Source organism: Aotus nancymaae, unplaced genomic scaffold (assembly GCF_030222135.1).
Source record: "Aotus nancymaae isolate 86718 unplaced genomic scaffold, 86718_ANA_hifiasm-v0.15.2.pri h1tg000029l, whole genome shotgun sequence".
Taxonomy (NCBI): domain Eukaryota; kingdom Metazoa; phylum Chordata; class Mammalia; order Primates; family Aotidae; genus Aotus; species Aotus nancymaae.
This window is the reverse complement of record NW_026988442.1, coordinates 18,067,406-18,087,843: the sequence shown is the minus strand read 5'-3', so window position 1 is coordinate 18,087,843 and position 20,438 is coordinate 18,067,406. Positions and strand designations below refer to the sequence as shown.

Genomic DNA, 20,438 nt, shown 5'->3' with positions numbered 1-20,438 from the left:
AGATGGCACTGCCCCAGGGAGAGGGTCCAGTCTGTGTCCCCTCTCCCTGTCCCCACTGTACCCAGAGCAGCCTGGGGCCCGGGTTTGCCAAGTCCAGCCAGCAACTGTGGCTTCTTACCATATTCCAGGCCCTTGTCGGTGATCCTGGCGACCAGGCCAGGGTTGGCACCCAGAGCCGCTGGGGTGGACGTGAGCAGCAATGCCAGCAGAATGGATGGCAGGGCCCTGGCCAAGGCCCCCATCCTAGATCCCCAGTGCAGTGCGCCGGGACTGTCCCAGCTGTGGGGTGGATCCAGGTCCCTTAAGTAGCCAAGGCTGGAGGGCTGGGGGCAGTTCCTGAGGCTGGGCGGGCTCCTGGGAGCGGGAATGGGAGGCACAGGGACTGGAACCTGCTTGCGACATCACTGGGATCATAAGGTCATATTTAGAAGCCAGTTTTCACTGCCCAGATCAGGGGATGAGGGAGCCTGGCCACTGTGATCATCCCTATCCACCCTAGCCGCAGAAAGACCCCACATTCATCACCATTCATCTTGCCTCATCTCAGCCAGTCTCTTAAGAGCTCGGCTAGGAAGGCCTGGTTTTGCAGATGAGGAAACTGAGGCTCAAAGAGGCCACACAGCTTCCTCAAGATCTCACGCCCAGCAGGTGGCAGGGTCGAGAGTGAAGCCACGTCTAGCCTCCTCCAATCGCTCTTTTTTAAATATACCTGCTCTGTTTATTTAAAAAATAAATGTTTCCCAGCCAGTGCGGTGGCTCACACCTGTAATCCTAGAAATTTGGGAAGCCGAGGCGGCCAGATTGCCAGAGCTTAGGAGTTTGAGACCAGCCTGGCCAATGTGGTGAAACCCCGTCTCTACTAAAATACAAAAAATTAGCATGGCGGCGGGCGCCTATGGTCCCAGCTACTCAGGAGGCTGAGGCAGGAGAATCACCTGAACCCAGGAAGTAGAAGTTGCAGTAAGCCAAGATTGTGCCACTGCACTCCAGCTTGGGTAACAGAGGGAGATTCCAGCTTCTAAATAAATAAATATTTTCCCGCATGGGAAAACAGCCTCTCTCAAACCTTGCTAGTGGTAAAATTTTCTGGAAGGCAATTGGTAAATGTTTAAACAGCTGCATGCCCTGTGACCCAGCAATTCAATTTCAGGGACTTGCCGCTGAGTACATAATTAAGTCAGTGTGCCAGCAAATCACTGCTCTAAGATACATTGCTATGCTGTGTGAAACAGGACAGGAGAAGCGAGACCCAGCCTCATGTATCCTACAGAAGGGCATTGGTTAAATGAATTATGACACGCCCTTTAAAGTGAGGCTGCAAAAATAAAGGTATTTCTTGGCAAGGAAAGGGGTGTCATGAGGCATCAGTCTTCGGCGGCACCAGAAAGTAAGGTTCTATTTTGGGGGTTTCAAAACAGGCTTCCATATTCAACAATCTGGGTAATATTTAGCAAGGAGTTCTGAGCCATTGTCTCTGGTTGGCGGATAGAATTATAAGTGTTAAAAAAAAGTTTTTTCTTGTTGACATGTAAAATTTTTTTTCTTTCTTTCTCTGTTTTTTTTGAGATAGATAGACTCTTGCTCTGTTGCCCAGGCTGGAGTGCAGTGGTGAGATCTCTGCTCACTGCAACCTCTGCCTCCCGGGTCCTAGTTCAAGCAATTCTCTTGCCTCAGCCTCCAGAGTAGCTGGGATTACAGGAAGGCACTACCATGCCCAGCTAATTTTTGTGTTTTTAGTAGAGACAGGGTTTCACCATGTTGGCCAGGCTGGTCTTGAACTCCTGACCTTGTGATCCACCCACCTCAGCCTCCCAAAGTGCTGCGATTACAGGCATGAACCACCTCGCCTGCTTTTATTTTTATTTATTTATTTATTTATTTTGAGACAAAGTCTACTCTCGCTCAGGCAGGAGTGCAGTGGCACGATCATTGTTCGCTGCAACCTCGACCTCCTGGGCTCAAGTGAACCTCCCACCACAGCCCCCTAAGTAGCTGGAACTACAGGTGTGAGCCACCACATTCAGCTAATTTTTTGTATTTTAGTAGAGACAAGGTCTTGCTATGTTGCCCAGGCTAGTGTTGAACTCCTGAGCTCAAGTGAGCCTCCTGCTTTGGCCTTCCAAAATAGTGGGATTACAGACTTGGGCCACCATGCCCAGCCTCTAAAATTTTTATATCCTTTGAGTCATGGTCCTAGGCATGTATTTGCAGTAAGTAAAGATAGTAAAATTTTGTTTTGGAAAGCAAATTTTTTGGAGGGACTGTGCTTAATTTTTAGAGTTTTGCCCCAGCACTGCTTAGATTTGTGAGTTCTGCTCTGCCCTCACCCCCAGGAAGCCTTCCCTGACCACTCCCATGCTTCTCTGGATTCTAGAAAGGGTCTCCTCTGAGGTCCCAGAACCCCTTGTGCTTTCACCACCATAACATTAACCACCCTGCTTTTTTTTTTTTTTTTTTTTTTTTGAGACGGAGTTTCGCTCTCGTTACCCAGGCTGGAGTGCAATGGCGCGATCTCGGCTCACCGCAACCTCCGCCTCCTGGGTTCAGGCAATTCTCCTGCCTCAGTCTCCCGAGTAGCTGGGATTACAGGCACGCGCCACCATGCCCAGCTAATTTTTTTGTATTAGTAGAGACGGGGTTTCACAATGTTGACCAGAATGGTCTCGATCTCTTGACCTTGTGATCCACCCGCCTCAGCCTCCCAAAGTGCTGGGATTACAGGCTTGAGCCACCGCGCCCGGCCCCACCCTGCTTTTTTGGTAATTGTGATCCTTTAAAAATCTGCCTATGAGGGCTGGGCGCAGTGGCTCATGCCTGTAATCCCAACATTTTGGGAGGCTGAGGCAGGTGGATCACAAGATTAGGAGATTGAGACCATCCTGGCCAACATGGTGAAACCCTGTCTCTACTAAAAATACAAAAAAAATTAGCTAGGCATGGTGGCGAGTGCCTGTAGTCCCAGCTACTCGGAAGGCTAAGGCAGGAGAATCACTTGAACCTGGGAGGTGGATGTTGCAGTGAGCCGAGATTGTGCCACTACGCTTCAGCCTGGTGACAGAGTGAGAATCCGTCTTAAAAAAGAAAAAGAAAATACACCCAAAGATTCTTTGATACTCCTTCCATCAAAAGGTAGAGTTTCTGTCCCCTTCCCTTGAAACTGAGCAGGTCTTTGTGACGGTCCCAGCCAATCGAATGTGGTGGGATTAACTGGGTGACTCCCAATAGGTCACAAACAGCACTGGCAGGCACTGAGGTTAAGATCAGAACGTCCCACGTGAAGCACAGGGAACCCCACAGTCCGGGCCTCTCTGCTCCTCTGTACCTCATTGCTCCTGTCACTGGGGCTGTTTGTTGGGGTCCTCGTCGGTCCCTCCCCCAGTCTCCACCCCACCAGTCTGATTGCTCCTTGCAGGCAGGGCTGAGTCTTCCATTTCCTGAGAACCTTGTCACACCCAGCAGGAATTGGAAATAAACTGATATTTACTGAGCACCTACTATGTGCAGGCACTGTGCTGGTTAAGCTGCACGTCTCCTCTCATCCCTGCGTCAGCAATTCCAGGTGGATATTTTAGTCTTGTCTTGAGATGAAGAAACTGAGGTTTGGCGGGGTGAAGTGATGTAGGCTGCAGTCACCCAGCAGGAATTTAAGTCCAGGTCTGTGGGATGCCATTCCAAAACACTGGTCAGGGCAGGCTTCTCTTGGCAGGCAACAAGTTGAGCAGGGGCCTCAGGGTAAGGAATAGGCCTTGGGAGGCTTCGGAGCAGGAAAAGGCTCACAGGGGCGTCCCTAGTGTGCCTAGGGGCCTTTGCTTCCTGGACCTCCACCTGCCCAGGACGGGAGGAGGGTAGAAGAAGACGTTCTAGAGCATGGGGATCTTATGGGGACATGGATGTCACTCTTCCTCTGAAACCAGTTTAAGGATGTTCCTGGCTGGGGACCATTTGCCGGGGTGGGAATTTCCCACTGCAGCAACCTTTGGACCTTAGAGCTGCCACGTGGCCCAGGACCACCCTCCACCCCCACAGGTGCCCACTCCTGGCTAAGGGCTCTGCTGATGGCTCAGGATCCAGCAGAGGCCTCAGGGAGCAGCGTGACCCCAGTGCTGGTTAGAACCTCTGGGCCTTTCTCCTTCCAGGCTGTTCGTCCAATTCCACAAAACGACAGCTGCTGCCACTTGGCCACCACCCAGTCCTATTGCAGTGAAATAGGGCACTTTTTTAACCAGGATGCTTATTGTGTTCTTGAGCAGGAGAGGGCCCATAGAAATGGCAGTGCATTGAATGATGGACAGGCGATCATAAAACTCCCTCTGACATGGTAAGTGGCCATGAATGGTGCCAAGAGGGAGAGGAGTTCCCTAACAGATAGTAGACATCATCTAGAGCCAACGCACTTTCCTGCTAAGGTCTTAAGCATGGGCAGTTGGGGCAAATGGCGTTTGACCTGTGTATGACATTTCTCTTGGGGCGCCGGACCAGTAAGGGAAAATCGTCCCAAGTGAGCATGTGCACAACCTCAGTTAAGCACACTGCGCATGCGGCCCCTCCCAAGTGCTGGCTGGCCATTGCGCTTGCAGGGATAGAGCAATAGCCCGCCCAAGGGAGGAATCAAGGAGGAAGAGAAACCCCAGAACCGAGCCAGTGTATAAAAATCCCGAGGCAAAGGCTGAGCGGGGCACTTGGTGTCTCAATTGTACTTTGCTTCTTTCAATAAACCTTTGCCTCTGCTTTAAAACTTGCCTCTGTGTCTCAGTTGAATTCCTTCCTCTGAGAAGACAAGGGCTGGGGGTGCTGCGGGCTTGCCGCAGATAACATGCTGACTACAAGAGCGTTACCGAAAAGGTTCTGAAAGACCCAGAATTTGGAATCCGTAGTATCTAGATCACTGAGTGGCAAATAATAGATAATTGCCAAAGGAATAAACAAACCTTATGTTTTTCTTTATGGACTCTGGGGCTAGATGGCCTGGATTTGAATCCTGACTCCCCCATGGGGTGACTTTGGGCACTTTGTGACTCAGTTTCCTCATCTTTAGTTGGGTTCAGCCAAAGGGTGGGGCGGCAGGAGGTCAGATGTCATGGCACGTTTCCCTGCTGTCTTCTTCTCTTGATCATGTTAAAAGTAAAATGCTCAGTGCCGCAAAGTGGAACCAACACTCAAGCAAAAGCAATTATTTACTTCTATGGAAGGGCGCCTCCTGCATGCAAGGCAGAGGCAAGGGAGAGTGCTCAGAACAAAGGAGGGCAGGAGTTTTTATTCCTAATGCAGACCCTGTTCCTGTGTCCTCCCCATGGACTGAGGTCAGATCGCACAATCTAGGCTAATTCTGATTGGCTATTGTTGACTTCATCAGAGGAGGCAAGGGTTGGCTTTTGACGGGTTGGAAGGACGCATACATAAGTGATGGGAGATGCTTGGGTGTGTTTGGTCACAGCAGAGATAGGGAGGGCTGATAGATGAATGGGTAAGATTACTTTTTAGATAGAGCAAAGAACCAGAAACCAAAACCCTTTGAAGAGGAACTATTTGTTCTTAACAACAGTCACAAGTGTGGCAGTAGCTGTGTCATTCCCGATAAGTCCTGTCCATGACTCCCACTCTCTCCCTGGGCTGGGATACCCAGATGCTTTACTTTGCTGCTTTCCCTGGTTGGTTTTCTCCAGCTTGTCCCCCAGCTTAGAAATAGCCTCTATATTCAAATCCCAGGAACCATTGGAGTTGGAGTCTCCTTTTCTGCCTGAACCCTGATGGACACAATTAGCAACACTGAGCATTTCTTCTGCACTTATTCATCCTTCGTGCAAATGCCTGCCTCTTGCAGAGAGCTTTGAATCTTTTTCCAAAGTCTGTACAGGTTTTTATCAAGGCCCTGCTCCTAATGGGCTGGGGGAACTAGAACAAACTCCATCCCTTTCTGTTCCTCACGTTCCCCCAAATGCAGATGAGGGCTGGGGACTAGGACAACTTTTCAGAAACAAAGACGTGTAGGCAAATCCCCCAGGGATCTTGTTTAAATGCAAATCTTCCTCCATCCTGTTCTTCTGGGGGCTGAGCCTCTACATTTTAACAAGCTCCCTGGTGAGGGTGACGCTGCTGACCATGGATCCGGCTTCGAGTTTTGGGAACAAGAGATTAAATGAGCTCTGAATTCCCTCCAAGCTCAGCAGTTCTCTAACTTTTCACTCTCCTTTTCCATAGTTTTCTATGACGGTGCCCACACTCCTGAGAACACTGACTCTTGAAAGAGAATGATGTTATGCATTCCTGAAGTTTTGAATCTCTGCAGGGTACTTTGGAGTTGGGAGTTTAATATTTATGGCAGCCTTTCCCCAAGCCACATCACCCGCAGATCTGAATGTGTGCCTGTGTGCACACATACGTACAGACACACACACACGAACCCTGAGACGTGAGCCGACAAAATAAAAGTGGTAATGTCAGTGACGATCCTTTGTGGCTTGAAGGTTGCATGTCTTGAAATGCCAGGAGCCCCCCTGGAGCAGGGCTGTCCGTGAATACACAGCTCAAAACCCCAGAGAGCCCTTGTGTTTACAGATGGGGAAACTGAGACCTAGAGAGGGAGAAGAACTGGTCCAGGTTACACTGTGAGCCTATTGCTGAACTGGAGAGGATAAACCCAGATGTCTGGCCAGCAAAGGCCTCTGATTCTTGGGGTCAGGCCTATTCAGGCAGACAGACCTGGATTATACTTTGAGAATCACTGACATAATGATTTTGGGTCATGCAGATGTGGGTTGAAATCCCAGACCATTTTTAAAAGAAATACTTATTGATCACCTACTGTATGGCAGGCATTGGGAATACTACTGTGGCAAGACAGATATAGTTTGTTTTTTGTTTTTGAGGCAGAGTCTCACTCCATCACCCAGGCTAGATGGAGTGCAGTGGCATGATCTCAACTCACTGCAACCTCCACCTCCTGGGTTCAAGCGATACTCATGCCTCAGCCTCCCAAGTAGCTGACTACAGGGATGTGCCACCACAGCATGCTATTTTTTTATTTTTCATGGAAACAGGGTTTTGCCATGTTGCCTAGGCTTTTCTCAAACTCCTGGGCTCAAGTGATCCGTCCGCCTCAGACTTCCAAAGTGCTAGGATTACAGGCATGAGCCACCGCACCCGGTCAGATATAGTCTTTACAGTATAGTAAGAACTGTGTTTATTCAAATTAGAGCAAACTTGGATTACTCTTGTCAACCCCTGTACCGCAGATTTGACATGTATTTGATCCTCATAACAACTTTATGAGGTAGGTAGTATTATGATATTCCCTTTATAGATGAGAAATTGAAAACCTGAGAATTAAGTATACTGCCCAAAGTCACACAGCTGGTGAACAGCAGAGCTGGGGTTTAAACCCAGGATGTCTAGGATCACAGCTCATACTCTTAACCCCTGTGCCATGACCCTATCAATCATACCTCTGATTCTTCCCAATAACCTCATGCCAAAGAAGAAGGCAAGGCTTTATCTCTCCTTTTCAAAGGAGGAAATAGGGGACCAGAGAGGTTAAGTAACATTTGCAAAGTCACACAGCCCTTTGGGGGGCTGGATTCATGTTTGAAATCACCGCCAGGTGACTCCTGAGCCCAGTCACTGAACACTTAGCTTAGCAGGCCACATAACCTTTCTAGAGACTCCTCATCTGAAAACGGAAGGCCACCTTGTCTACCTTTAGCGGTTGTCATGAGGATTAAATAGGATAAAAAGCCTGAAGAGATAGACCCAGGGCCAGAGCTGCTCACGGCCACTAGAGGTATATGGCAAAATGATGAACAAAGCGCTTAGTCTTCCTGTGCCCCTCCCCGCTTCTCTCCTTGCATAGGGTACTCCACCCTCACATTTGTTTAATAAGTCAGCATTTCCAAATGGAACCCCAAGAAGGCAATGCTTATCCCAGAAAGGAGACTGCTCTCATAGTGAGCTTTTAGGCAATTTGGAGTGAACAATCCTTTTTTAATTTTCTTTCATTGCTTTTTTTGCAACTTTATTGACATCTATTTCACAGACTGTAAAATTCACCCATTTAAAGCGTACAATCCAGAATTTAATTTTAGAGCATTTTCAACAGCACCCAAAGCAACCCCGAGCACACATTAGCAGTCATTTGCAGCAGACAATGCTTAGCCTGAAGGGAGAAGCTGCTCCAACAGTGGTTCTGTAGCCAACTTGGCAGAACTGCTGGAGTGTGTCGGGGAACGCTGCTCAAACCCTAACCCCAAACAACAGCCTTTCCTCAGTCATTGGAGAGAAGTTTCCAGGCACAATGTGTTCCACGCACCAATCTTCAGGTCCAAGAAATATTTAGGTTGATGCAAAAGTAAATGTGGGTTTTTTGCCACTAAAAGTAATGGCCAGGCCGGGCATGGTGGCTCATGCCTATAATCCCAGCACTTTGGGAGACTGAGGCAGGTGGATCACGTGAGGTCAGGACTTTGAGACCAGCCTGGCCAACATAGTAAAACTCCATCTCTACTAAAAATACAAAAATTAGCCAGGCATAGTGGTGTGTGCCTGTAATCTCAGGGAGGCTGAGGCAGGAGAATCGCCTGAACCTGGGAGGCAGAGGTTGCAGTGAGCTGAGATCAAGCCACTGCACTCTAGCTTGGGTGACAGAGCAGGACCCTGTCAAAAAAAAAAAAAAAAAAAAAAAAAGGCCGAGCACATTGGTTCATTGGCTCATGCCTGTAATCCCAGCACTTTGGGAGGCTGAGGTGGGTGGATCGCAAGGACAAGAAAAGGTCAAGAGATCAAGATCATCCTGGCCAACATGGTGAAACCTCATCTCTACTAAAAATACAAAATTAGCTGGGCCTGGTGGCACATGCCTGTAGTCCCAGTTACTCGGGAGGTTGAGGCAGGAGAATTGCTTGAACCCAGGAGGCAGAAGTTGCAGTGAGCGAAGATTGTGCCACTGTACTCCAGCCTGGCGATAGAGTGAGACTCTGTTTCAAAAAACAGAAGCAAAAACAAACGAACAGAAAGAATGGCCAAGACTGGATGCGGTGGCTCATGCCTGTAATCCTAGCACTTTGGGAGGCCAAGGTGGGTGGATCATTTGAGGTCAGGAGTTCAAGATCAGCCCAGCCAACATGATGAAACCCCATCTCTACTAAAAATACAAAAATTACCCAGGCATGATGGCACATGCCTGTAGTCCCAGCTACTTAGGAGGCTGAGGCAGGAGAATTGCTTGAACCTGAGAGATGGAGGTTGCAGTGAGCTGAGATCACATCACTGCACTCTAGCCTGGGCGATAGAGCAAGACTGTGTCTCAAAAACAAATAAACAAAAAGTTTGAGCAATTCCCATCTTGGGTGATGAAGAATGCTCTCAGAATTAAATGAAATCATTTATTTATGTCCTTCGCTTGGCTTCTGAGAGTGTTTGATCAATGGCGCTTCTTTGTTGTGTGGCCCTAGAGCCTCTACCTCCATTTAACAGAGAATCAATGATGTCAGCAGAAGTGTGTACATTTTTCTTTAAAAATAAAATAACAGGTGGGGAGAGATAGCATGGGGAGAAATGCCAGATATAGGTGAAGGGGAGGAAGGCAGCAAATCACACTGCCATGTGTGTACCTATGCAACAACTTTGCTTGTTCTCCACATGTACCCCCAAACCTAAAATACAATAAAAAAAAAGAAAAAGAAAAAATAAATAAATAAAAATAAAATAAATACCCTTTATCTGCTTTTGCTCACTACGAATGCTTCTCTCCAATTTTACCATCACCAACCTGGTTGAAGCTTGAATAATAACACATTCCTAATTTGTGCCTACCCCCTTTCACTCTTGCCCTTCTGCTGCTTTCAGAAGTCACAACAAAACATTTTAAAAACTAAATCTGGTCGTGCGATCCCCCACTCCACTGTCTGCATCAAACCCTTCCAGTATGTTGTTGCTCATCCTTCTGGTCTCAGAGCAAATGTCAGCAGCATAGAAAGGCCTTCCAGGACTCCTCAATCAATTTGAAATACAATCCATAAAACAGCATCTAATGGACTGAGATAGCCCCATCTGATGTCCCATGGGAGGAAATGGCCCAAAGCCCCCAAGAAAGCTCCTCAGGATTCTGAAGACAGTCTGGGCTGGTGATCTGGCTTCCACACCAGGGCCCAGAGAGTCATGAGTGCTAATTGCACTCAAAGTTGTGACTGAAGCAGAAAGCCCTAGTGGCCTCTGTCACCTGGTGCAGTGTTCTGCTTTTGGGCACAATGGCTGGACAGAACATGGATGAAGGGGGTCATAACCATGGAGCCCAAGTGTGGAGCAGGGAAGGTGGGCTGAGCAGGCTAACAGTTCAACAGCAACACCGTGTGGTGGTGACGGGAGCAACAGTCCTAGTGGATGGGTGACTACTACACAGGACAACGGGCTGTGCAGAGCGATTGGTCAACAGCGACACCATGTGGCAGTGGAAAGAACAACAGCACAGTGGTCTGATCACTCTCCAGACACTCTGTGTGACATTAGGAATTTGGATTAAGAAAATTCCAAGGACACTTGGAACAATGAGACTTTCTGTTAATGGAGGCTGTGGGGACTCAAGAGATTAATTACAGAATTAAAAACAGATGATTATATCTGTGCTGTAAACTGGCACAGTCAGCCACATTGGTTACAGCCAATGAATCATAAATAAATGAACATAAAATAAGAAACAATACGAGCACACAGAATCCACAGGAAAAAAGCCGGAAGTTTTTTTTCATGAAGCACAAATGGAAATTTCTTAGTTATAATTGAAACAGAATTCCTGGAGGAAATATCTGTGCAGCCTTAGCCCTTGAAAGAAGCTCATAATCCCTAAAATACACACCACGCACTTTTCCAGTGAATGAAGTTTCCTCATGTTTAGATCATTTCTGAAACCGAGGAAATTTGCAAGGGGCTCTTGGTTAAGATCCGGAGAGGATTCCCTGGGGAAAGGCAGCTTGTGCCCCACGGCCCATCAGGAACAGGTGCAGACGACAGCCCCCAGCACCCCTGGCGCCTTCATTTATAGACAACATCTGCACCAAACAGCAGGAAGTTCTAGGGAGAGATGGGAATGTCATCACCAGTTGAAGACGCACCCCGTTTGTGAGTGTGGAGCTGCTGGAGTTTTAAGAAGGATATTTTGGGAGCCTGCCTGTTGAGAAGGAGAAAGGCAGGGCCAGTGGGGGCCACTCAGTGTCTCGCAGCCCGGATCTGCTCATCAACAGCTGCCAGCACCCGCGAATCTGTCAGCAGCTTCCCTGGAAGCTGCCTCCTTTTCAGACTCAGAGGCCCCCTGGGCTGTTTTAGAGGCCTTCATTTGTCATCCCTGCCTCATGGCAGCTCAAGGGAGCACTTGTTCCAATCAAGGCTGCAAAACCACTTCTCTTTGCTCCTTTGTGCCTCTCACTCAGAATTTTTAGAAATGAAGAAATTACATTGTGCCATGGGTCATTGTTTTTAAAGCACAAACTTGGTAAAACGTGGGGAACATGCAGTGTGTGCTTCCTCTGCACTCTTGGCTATTTCTCTACAGCCTCTCAGCCTCATTAATGAGCTCCCTGGTCTAAAGAATTGGAGATTGATAGGCTGGACATTGGGGGAAAGGGAGAGGCAGGGATCTGGGTGATGTGAGGCTTTCCATGAGGGCAAGATATCAGGAAAGCTTTGACCTAGATAAGGAATGCAACATTGGGTGATGGTTTTGCTGCAGAGGTGACAGCTTTGTGGGGACGTGCTGGGTTTAAGAGGCCTCAGGGTGGAGACATCGGGGGAGCCCGCGAATGCACAAGTGGAGAGTTTGGAAAAAAATGAAAAGACCGGGAGCATGGCTGGGACACCGGTTAGCACATAGGTGGCAGCTAAGCCTCAGGAGGTGGATGAGTGTGAGGAAGGCGAGTCAATTATGGGGGAAGGGAAGAGGTCCGGGGAGGGGCCCTGGGGATCTCCAGCTTGCAGAGAAGGGGCGAGAGAACAAGCAGAGGAGATGGCAACTGCCCGGTGAGTGAGGTGGGCACACAACCAGGAGCCAGGGGAATGCTGGAAACTAAGAGAAGAAGCATGTCCAGGAAAGGCGTCAGGCGCGAATGCAGATGGAGATCAGGCTGGGCGAAGCCGCGAGGGAGGCTTCTGTGCTATGTCTAAGTCTGCCAGACGTCGACCACATGTTACACCCCATAGTGCCTGCTATGAGGCTGGTGCAAAAGGCGTGCAGCATATATTTGTTGAATATTTAAATGCACCTTATAAAAGAGGCTCTTTGGCCCATAAACGCATTTCATTTTTGCTGACCGTAGTGTGGGAACGAGGCAGTGATGGTTCAAAGCTGGGAGCCTGGCTTTGAATCTGGACTTCGTTTGACACTGTGTGGCTTTTCTGAATTTTGATCTTTCTTCTTTGTTTATTCACAGCACCCACATCCCAGGGTTGTGGTAAGGGTAGAAAGCGCTTGACGCAGGGCTGGGCATGCAGGAAGCATTGCAGCAACGGGCTGCTACTGGTCACTATTGTTAGGGGAGATTTGTGGAAAAGAGACCCGGGGACTCACCTGGTGAGACTGAAGCACCGTGTTGTAGAGCTGGACCCTGGCGGGCATCGGGAGGGGGAAGCCTTTCTGCAGCTTCTCTGTGATGGAGACCACTGGTAAGGACCAGGAGAGGAGAAAGAGAAGGGCGGGGAAGGAGGGAAGGCCAGAGCACCTTGGTAGGCAGCCTCCCTGAATCTGCATGCCCGGGCCTAGGAAGGGACTGGCATGGGCATACATGCCTGCAAGGAAGGCTGCCCTGGAGTCCGTCCCTCCCACCTGTGGTCCATCAGCCCCAAGTCCACTTCTAGGACCTGCGTGGGCTCCATCCCCATGATGGCCCGCCTGAGGGAGCAGCGTAGCTGGTATCCGCTAAACCACAACCCGCTGCGTGCAATGGTGTGGACAGATATGGATGTGTAATTAGGGGTATCTATGCATGTGTGCATGAAACCCCTCAATGTTTAGGATAAAGCCAGAGGTGGACAGTGGCCAGGGCAAGCACCCCAAATACCACCACATGGAACTTCAGAGAACTCTACATTAGAACGTGATCTCCCAGGTCATTATAAAGCTACATTTCTCAAGGTAGGAGGACAGATCCAAGGACTGATGGATCACATTTCATACGATAATTTGTTGGATTGATTGAGAAGTTCTAAATATCCTAGTCCCAGGTTATGTGGGCCTCTATTTGTACTTTTGCCCCTTGCTCTTAAAGGTTAGGGCAGGCCTGCCTGAAGCTCTTACCAGCGTGGTGATCTAAGCTCTGGGTGGGGTTATCAGGAGACCCCCTTATCCTTCTACCAGAGTTGGAAAAAAAGTTGGGCTTTGGCTTTAGAGATGGGATCAAATCCACGCCCCACCTCTTGCCTGCTCTGTGACCTAAGTCACTAAACCATTTTGTTCTTCTACTTCCTCCCGTAAAAGTTGGAGATGTTAATAATTCTTCATCTCATGGGGGTTTTGTAAGGGCTGGAGGCAATAACGAATCAACCCGTGTGTAGTAAGTCAATCCAGGTAAGCTCCCTTTTTGTTCCGTCCCGTTCCTGGGTTAGATGCCATTTGAGCTTCACTTGACAGCATCATTGCCCAGCCCTCCTACCTGGGGCCAGGTATTAGGTGACTCTAGGTAATAAACCCCACCCTCTTCCCCCATGACTAAAAACCATTTCTCCAAAGTTGCTTACCATTAACCCTGGGCAGCACAAGAGTGGGTACAATGTAGTTCATGATATCCTGCAGCAATTCAACCTGGAAATCAGAGGGAGGATGGGAGGATGGCCCTGCGTCACCAGGGCCCTGTGGGACTGGCAGCCCTCCATCACCCTCCCTCTGTCAGCCTCCTTTCCCCTAGCGCTGCTCAGCAACCGCACAGCTGGGAGGACTGCAGAGAGGTGGATGCGAGTGACATGTGAAAACTTGGCAGCCCAGTCAAGGTCACGGAAGTGGTTTGTTTTGCTCCGATGGCTCCAGATGTAAAGCATGTTCTCTATTGTAAGGTGCAGGGCCTTACCACCCACGACAATGATGAGGAAGGTCATCAGAGAGTATTTAAATGGGAAAAGCTTGGCTTAAAAATGTATCCTCTCAGACATGGCAGTTAGAGGGCAAACTGAATCAACCGTTTGGGCTATTTGGAGCAATGTTCATCAGAAGCCTGTGTGTGCCTGGTCGGGCTTGGTGGTTCATGACTGCAACCCCAGTGCTTTGGGAGGCTGAGGCAAGGGGATCACTTGAGACCCGGAGGAGTTCAAGACCAGCCTGGGCAACATAGCAAGACGCCCATGTGCCTTTGGGCTAGCAAACATGCTTCCGAGGAATTTATCCTAAGGAAATAATGTAGGGTGTAGGAAAAAATTTGGATGCAAGATGTTGACCAAAGCAACAAATGTATCCAAAACAATAAATTAAAAGCAACCTCCACGTCCAGCAATAGGGGAATCACTTGGTGGAAAATGGTAATACTTTAATAGAAGGAAATGTCATGCAACTGTTAGGAATGATATTGTAGAAATGTAAGTATCAACACAGAGATAACCATGATACATTTTTGAGTGAGGAAAAGCAGGTTGTAGAAATCACATCATTCCATTTTTTAATTAAATAGGCATAGTAGAAAGTCAGGAAGAATATTTTCCAAATTATTCACTAAGTGATGAAAATTTGCATGGTATTTATTTTCTTTCTTTTGCAGATCTGTAGGTTCTGATTTCCCTACAGTACCTATGTTTTGCTTTGGCAATAATAAAAAATTTTTAAAATGGTGTAAAACACTCAAGATGCTTGTCTGTAGTCGTGAAATTTACAACTTGTAAATGTATATGTTTTTGTTTCTGGAACAATTGAGTCTCCTTCCCTGGCCTGTTATTCCCCGGCCTCACCAAATGCAGTGCCCTCCTTCCTGTGAATCCTGGGAACTTTAAATTTCTATTTTCTGCAGAAGTAGAAGTTAGTTATGGACTTAGTCAAGCCACCAAAACAGCCTTGGAACCAGTAAGTCCATGAAAACACAGTGACGTTGCATTTGGTCCTTCCGTTTGGAATCTCATCAGACGGAAATGGCTGGTTGGATTTATATCAGATTCGAAGGGGATATTGGGACGGTATGACTTTGGGCCCTTACGAGGCACTCACTTGGTGGGGTCATCTCAAGAATCTTAAGGAAATGTTCTGCAGAGCAGCGGAAACTGGGATTCAACCAGAGCCCACCAGGAGATTCAGGCCAATGTAGCAAGACCCTGGACGGCCGACTGCGGCTTCTGAGATTACACACGGGCAGGTGCTCTGTGTGGCTGGCGTTGAACAGCAATGACGACTACTTCCCAGTAACAGGGCAACTCGTCATCAGCGCCCCTCGTGAGGGCAGCAGGGGCAAATCTACTTAACGATGAGCAGTGAGTCCTGGGCAGTGGAACTGCCTACTTGAGCTGGGGTTCTCCCTGCTCCTCCCTCTTCTACCAGACCTTTCTCATGTCCACACATGGCCCTGCCATTCATCCGACTGCTTCCCCCAAAACTCTAGAATTCACCCGGACAATCCTTTCCTTCCCCACACAGCCATGAGGGAGGCTTCTGTGCTGTGTCTGAATCTGCAGACACTGACCCCACGTTATGCCCCACAGTGCTTGGTACAATGCTGGGTGCAAAAGGAGCTGTGCGACATATATTCATTAAATATTCAAATGCACCTTATGACAGGCTCACATCTCTCCCTAGGTTCTGTCTAAATCGACTTCCAAAATATGTCTCCAATCCACCATCTTTCTCTTCTCCTGGGCTGAGTCCCAGCCCCCAGCATCTCCCATGGACAAACACACCAGCCTCCCCTCATCTGTAATCCACACCCCCACCCCAGCCAGGGGGAGCTTTTACAAAGTTATAAATCCGCTGACAGCACTCCCTGCAGGAAACAGGGCACTGCTGCTCACTGCCTGTGAACACACCATGTCCCCTCCTCTAGCCCAGCCCGAAAGGCCCTGGGTGAGCCAGTCCATGCCAGCCCCTCTGGCCACATCTCCTCCGATGCCCCCTACTCACTCTGCTCCAGACACACAGGCTCCTTCCATTCCCCAAACGCGCCAAGCTTGTTCCCACCACAGCGCCTTTGCCCCTGCTGTTTCCTCTGCTGGTTCCTTCTCATCCTTCAGTCCAACATCACCTCCTCGGGGAGGCCTTCCCTGACCACACCCTCTGACGCTTCATTCTCCCCCAATCACTTTCCACCCATCCCAACTTTGGTTTTCATAGCTTTGATTGTGACTGAAATGATCTTCTCTTTCTTTCTTTTTTTTTGAGACAGGGTCTCACTCTGTTGCCCAGGCTGGGGTGCAGTGTCGCATGATCTTAGCCCGTGTAACTTGGAACTCCCGGGCTGAAGCCATCCTCCTGCCTCAGACTCCCAAGCAGCTGGGACTACAGGTGCATGCCAACACACCCACCATTATTTTTTATAAGAGATGACGTCTTGCTATGGTGCCCAGGCTGGTCTTGAACTCCTAGCCTCAAGCAATCCTCCTGCTTTGGCCTCCCAAAGTGCTGGGATTATGGACGTGAGCCACAGTGCCTTCATTTCTTTTTTTTTTTTTTTTTTTGAGACGGAGTTTCACTCTTGTTACCCAGGCTGGAGTGCAATGGCGCGATCTCGGCTCACCGCAACCTCCGCCTCCTGGGTTCAGGCAATTCTCCTGCCTCAGCCTCCTGAGTAGCTGGGATTACAGGCACACGCCACCATGCCCAGCTTATTTTTTGTATTAGTAGAGACAGGGTTTCACCATGTTGACCAGGATGGTCTCGATCTCTTGACCTCGTGATCCACCCGCCTCAGCCTCCCAAAGTGCTGGGATTACAGGCTTCAGCCACCGCGCCCGGCCGCCTTCATTTCTTTTTGTGCTGTCTTTCCACTGCCATCTAAGACTCTGAGAAGGCATCACTTCCCTGTCTTGTGCATCAGCCTATCCCATACTTGGAGCAGTACTTGGCACCTAACAGGTGCTCAATAAAGTAATTCATTTGTTCACTCAACAAATATTTGCTGAGCAGATTTTCTCTATCAGATCATGCATGTTTAATCCCATTTAAACTGTACTACACTCACTCTGGTGGAGAAGACCTGGAGTTCAGAAAAGGGAAGTGACTTGCCCAAGGCCCCACAGTTAGCAGGCCTGGAGCAGGGATTCTGACTCAGATCCGTCTGCCCACCAAGCTCCTCAAACCATCAGTTCACAACCAAATGATATGCAAATGAACCAGGAGCTGCCTAAATAATGCCACGAGCCTGTGACATGTCCCCCCACCCCGCCAGGCCAGGAGAAGGAAGAAGCCACCAGGGGCCTCAGACTCACCGGGAAGGGGCCAATATTGGAGTGCTTCAGTTCCAGGAGCAGCCTGTGAGAGAGTGAGGAGGGGACTGAGATCACCGATTGCTTGACTACTGTGAGAACCACTCTCTAGAGAGGAGAGACCCACTCCGGTGATACTCCCCAGTTTTCCCACCCACTGTCCACTCCCCTTCCACCGGTCACAGACCCCCGATGTTTCCTCTGGAGAATTCACACATTCCCTGCATCGTCAGTGCCATTGACCCCACACTGAGCTCTGGGCTGTGCTGGCCAAAGGGCATTGTCCACCCCTCCTGCCACAGTCATTGCTGCAAGGATACACCTGTGACCTACACTGGCCCCATGAAATTCGGTCCCAGGACTTCCACCGGGAATATTAAAGAATGAGGTATTTTCTTTTCTCTGGGAAAATAAGGAAGCTCCTGGTGACTGTTTTGCCGCCACTTGTTGACAGCCTGCTGGGAAACGAAGGCAGCGTAGAGGACAGCAGAAGCAAGAGATGGAGACAGATTCCTAAGGACATCATTTGAGCACCTGGGTCTTTTCCTTGTCTGAAAACCTTGGATTTTTCAGTTTCCTGAGCCAATCGACTATTCTCCCTTCATGGCCTTTGTGATATTTTAACAGTGATCTCAGAGAAAGGAGGGAACATATGGCTGTTTATTGAACCCTAACCATTCATTAGCTGTGTCGGGTGCTTTGTCCCACTGAATCCCAGTAACATTCCAAGAGGCAAGGGCCATTACACTCATTTTCACAGATGAGGAAACTGACACTCAGAGGTCAAGCAATGGTCCAAGGTCACACAGCTAACATTAGCAAAGCAGGGTTTCTTTTTTCTTCTTCTTCTTTGAGATGGGGTTTCACTCTGCTGCTCAGGCTGGAGTGCAGTCACGGCTGCACTGCAAAGCAAAATCATGGCTCACTGCAGCCTCAACCTCCCTGGGCTCAAGTGATCCTCCTACCTCAGCCTCCCAAGTAGTTGGGATTACAGGTGTGTGCTGCCATGCCCAGCTAATTCTTGAGGTTTTTTTGTAGAGATGGGGGTCTCACTATGTTGCCCAGGCTTTTGGCCAGGCACGGTAGCTCACACCTGTAATCCCAGCATTTTGGAAGGCCAAGGTGGGCAGATCACCTGACGCTAGGAGTTTGAGATCAGCCTGGCCAACACTGGGAAACCCCGTCTCTACTAAAAATACAAAAATCAACCCGGTGTGATGGTATGTGCCTGTAGGCCCAGCTACTCAGGGGGCTGAGGCAGGAGAAACGCTTGAACCTGGGAGGCCGGAGTTGCAGTGAGCTGAGATTGTGCCACTACACACCAGCCTGGGTGACAGAGTGAGACTCTCTCTAAAATAAATAAATAAATAAATAAATACAATAAAATAAAACAGGGTTTCAAACAGGGCTCCTTGAAGGCAAAGCCCTGGTTGTCTCCAACACTGTACAAAGCTTGAAAACTTGACCTTGCTCCTGAAGAGTCAGTAGCCCCAGGGTTTCTGCTCCATGAGTTCTCACACCTGACTCCCATCTCCTGCATATCCCAGAAAGTCAGTCTGTGCTCAGCCCACACCCAGCTGTATCCTCTGCAGCTCCTTTATTTGAGACACCCATGGGTGTTTCAAGAGAAATTAAATCCATATGTTTCCGAAGCAGTAATGCTTGTCAACGCGATACCGGGAGAAATGAGCAGCACGTAAACCTCTGAGTCCCGACTCAAGGTTAAGAAGGACGGCTTGATGCCAGGCGGGACTGGGCAGGGAGGTGGGTCAAGGCTGTGGAAAACAGTGCAAACAAGCCAAAGAGGCGGGTGCCAGGTCCAACTGCAGGGGCCGCCACATCAGCTCACTCAGGGCGTCTCCTTCTCTCTGCCCCCACACTCCCTCCCTCTGTCTCTCTGAGTGTCCCCCTCTGTCTCCCTGAGTGTCTCCCTCCGTCTCCCTGAGCGTCTCCCTCCGTCTCCCTGAGCGCCTCCCTCCGTCTCCCTGAGCGCCTCCCTCCGTCTCCCTGAGCGTCTCCCTCCGTCTCCCTGAGCGTCTCCCTCCGTCTCCCTGAGCGTCTCCCTCCGTCTCCCTGAGCGTCTCCCTCTGTCTCCCTGAGCGTCTCCCTCTGTCTCCCCGAGCGTCTCCTTCCGTCTCCCCGAGCGTCTCCCTCCGTCTCCCCGAGCGTCTCCCTCTGTCTCCCCGAGCGTCTCCCTCTGTCTCCCCGAGCGTCTCCCTCCGTCTCCCCGAGCGCCTCCCTCCGTCTCTCTGAGCGTCTCCCTCCGTCTCTCTGAGTGTCTCCCTCCGTCTCCCTGAGCGTCTCCCTCCGTCTCCCTGAGAGTCTCCCTCCGTCTCCCTGAGCGTCTCCCTCTGTCTCCCTGAGTGCCTCCCTCTGTCTCCCTGAGTGTCTCCCTCTGTCTCCCTGAGTGCCTCCCTCTGTCTCTCTGAGTGTCTCCCTTTGTCTCTCTGAGTGTCTCCCTCTGTCTCCCTGAGTGCCTCCCTCTGTCTCCCTGAGTGCCTCCCTCTGTCTCCCTGAGTGTCTCCCTCTGTCTCCCTGAGTGCCTCTCTCTGTCTCCCTGAGTGTCTCCCTCTGTCTCTCTGAGTGTCTCCCTCTGTCTCCCTGAGTGTCTCCCTCTGTCTCCCTGAGTGTCTCCCTGTCTCCCTGAGTGCCTCCCTCTGTCTCTCTGAGTGTCTCCCTTTGTCTCTCTGAGTGTCTCCCTCTGTCTCCCTGAGTGCCTCCCTCTGTCTCCCTGAGTGCCTCCCTCTGTCTCCCTGAGTGTCTCCCTCTGTCTCCCTGAGTGCCTCCCTCTGTCTCCCTGAGTGTCTCCCTGTCTCCCTGAGTGTCTCCCTCTGTCTCCCTGAGTGCCTCCCTCTGTCTCTCTGAGTGTCTCCCTCTGTCTCCCTGAGTGCCTCCCTCTGTCTCTCTGAGTGTCTCCCTCTGTCTCTCTGAGTGTCTCCCTCTGTCTCCCTGAGTGCCTCCCTCTGTCTCCCTGAGTGCCTCCCTCTGTCTCCCTGAGTGTCTCCCTCTGTCTCTCTGAGTGTCTCCCTCTGTCTCCCTGAGTGTCTCCCTGTCTCCCTGAGTGCCTCCCTCTG

At 49.8% G+C, this 20,438-nt stretch overlaps 2 protein-coding genes across 6 annotated transcripts in view; both read right to left on the bottom strand.

Moving 5' to 3' along the window:
- Positions 1-277, bottom strand: part of LBP (lipopolysaccharide binding protein) — a 32,453-nt gene extending 32,176 nt beyond the window's left edge. Inside the window, exon 1 of the mRNA XM_012455032.3 lies at positions 119-277. Within this exon, the coding sequence (XP_012310455.2) occupies positions 119-242 (124 nt within the window). The 5' untranslated portion in view covers positions 243-277. The remainder of the gene's footprint in view (positions 1-118) is intronic.
- A 10,428-nt stretch (positions 278-10,705) lies between these two features.
- Positions 10,706-20,438, bottom strand: part of BPI (bactericidal permeability increasing protein) — a 39,499-nt gene continuing 29,766 nt past the window's right edge. For 2 of the 5 annotated variants that reach the window (XM_021665758.2, XM_064382431.1), the window contains 4 exons: positions 17,368-17,410; positions 13,714-13,777; positions 12,548-12,639; positions 11,065-11,155 (listed from right to left, as the gene is read on the bottom strand). In XM_021665758.2, coding sequence (XP_021521433.2) covers positions 11,081-11,155; positions 12,548-12,639; positions 13,714-13,777; positions 17,368-17,410 — 274 coding nt within the window. In that variant the 3' untranslated portion in view covers positions 11,065-11,080. The other 3 variants (XM_064382429.1, XM_064382430.1, XM_064382428.1) reach the window with 3 other exon arrangements.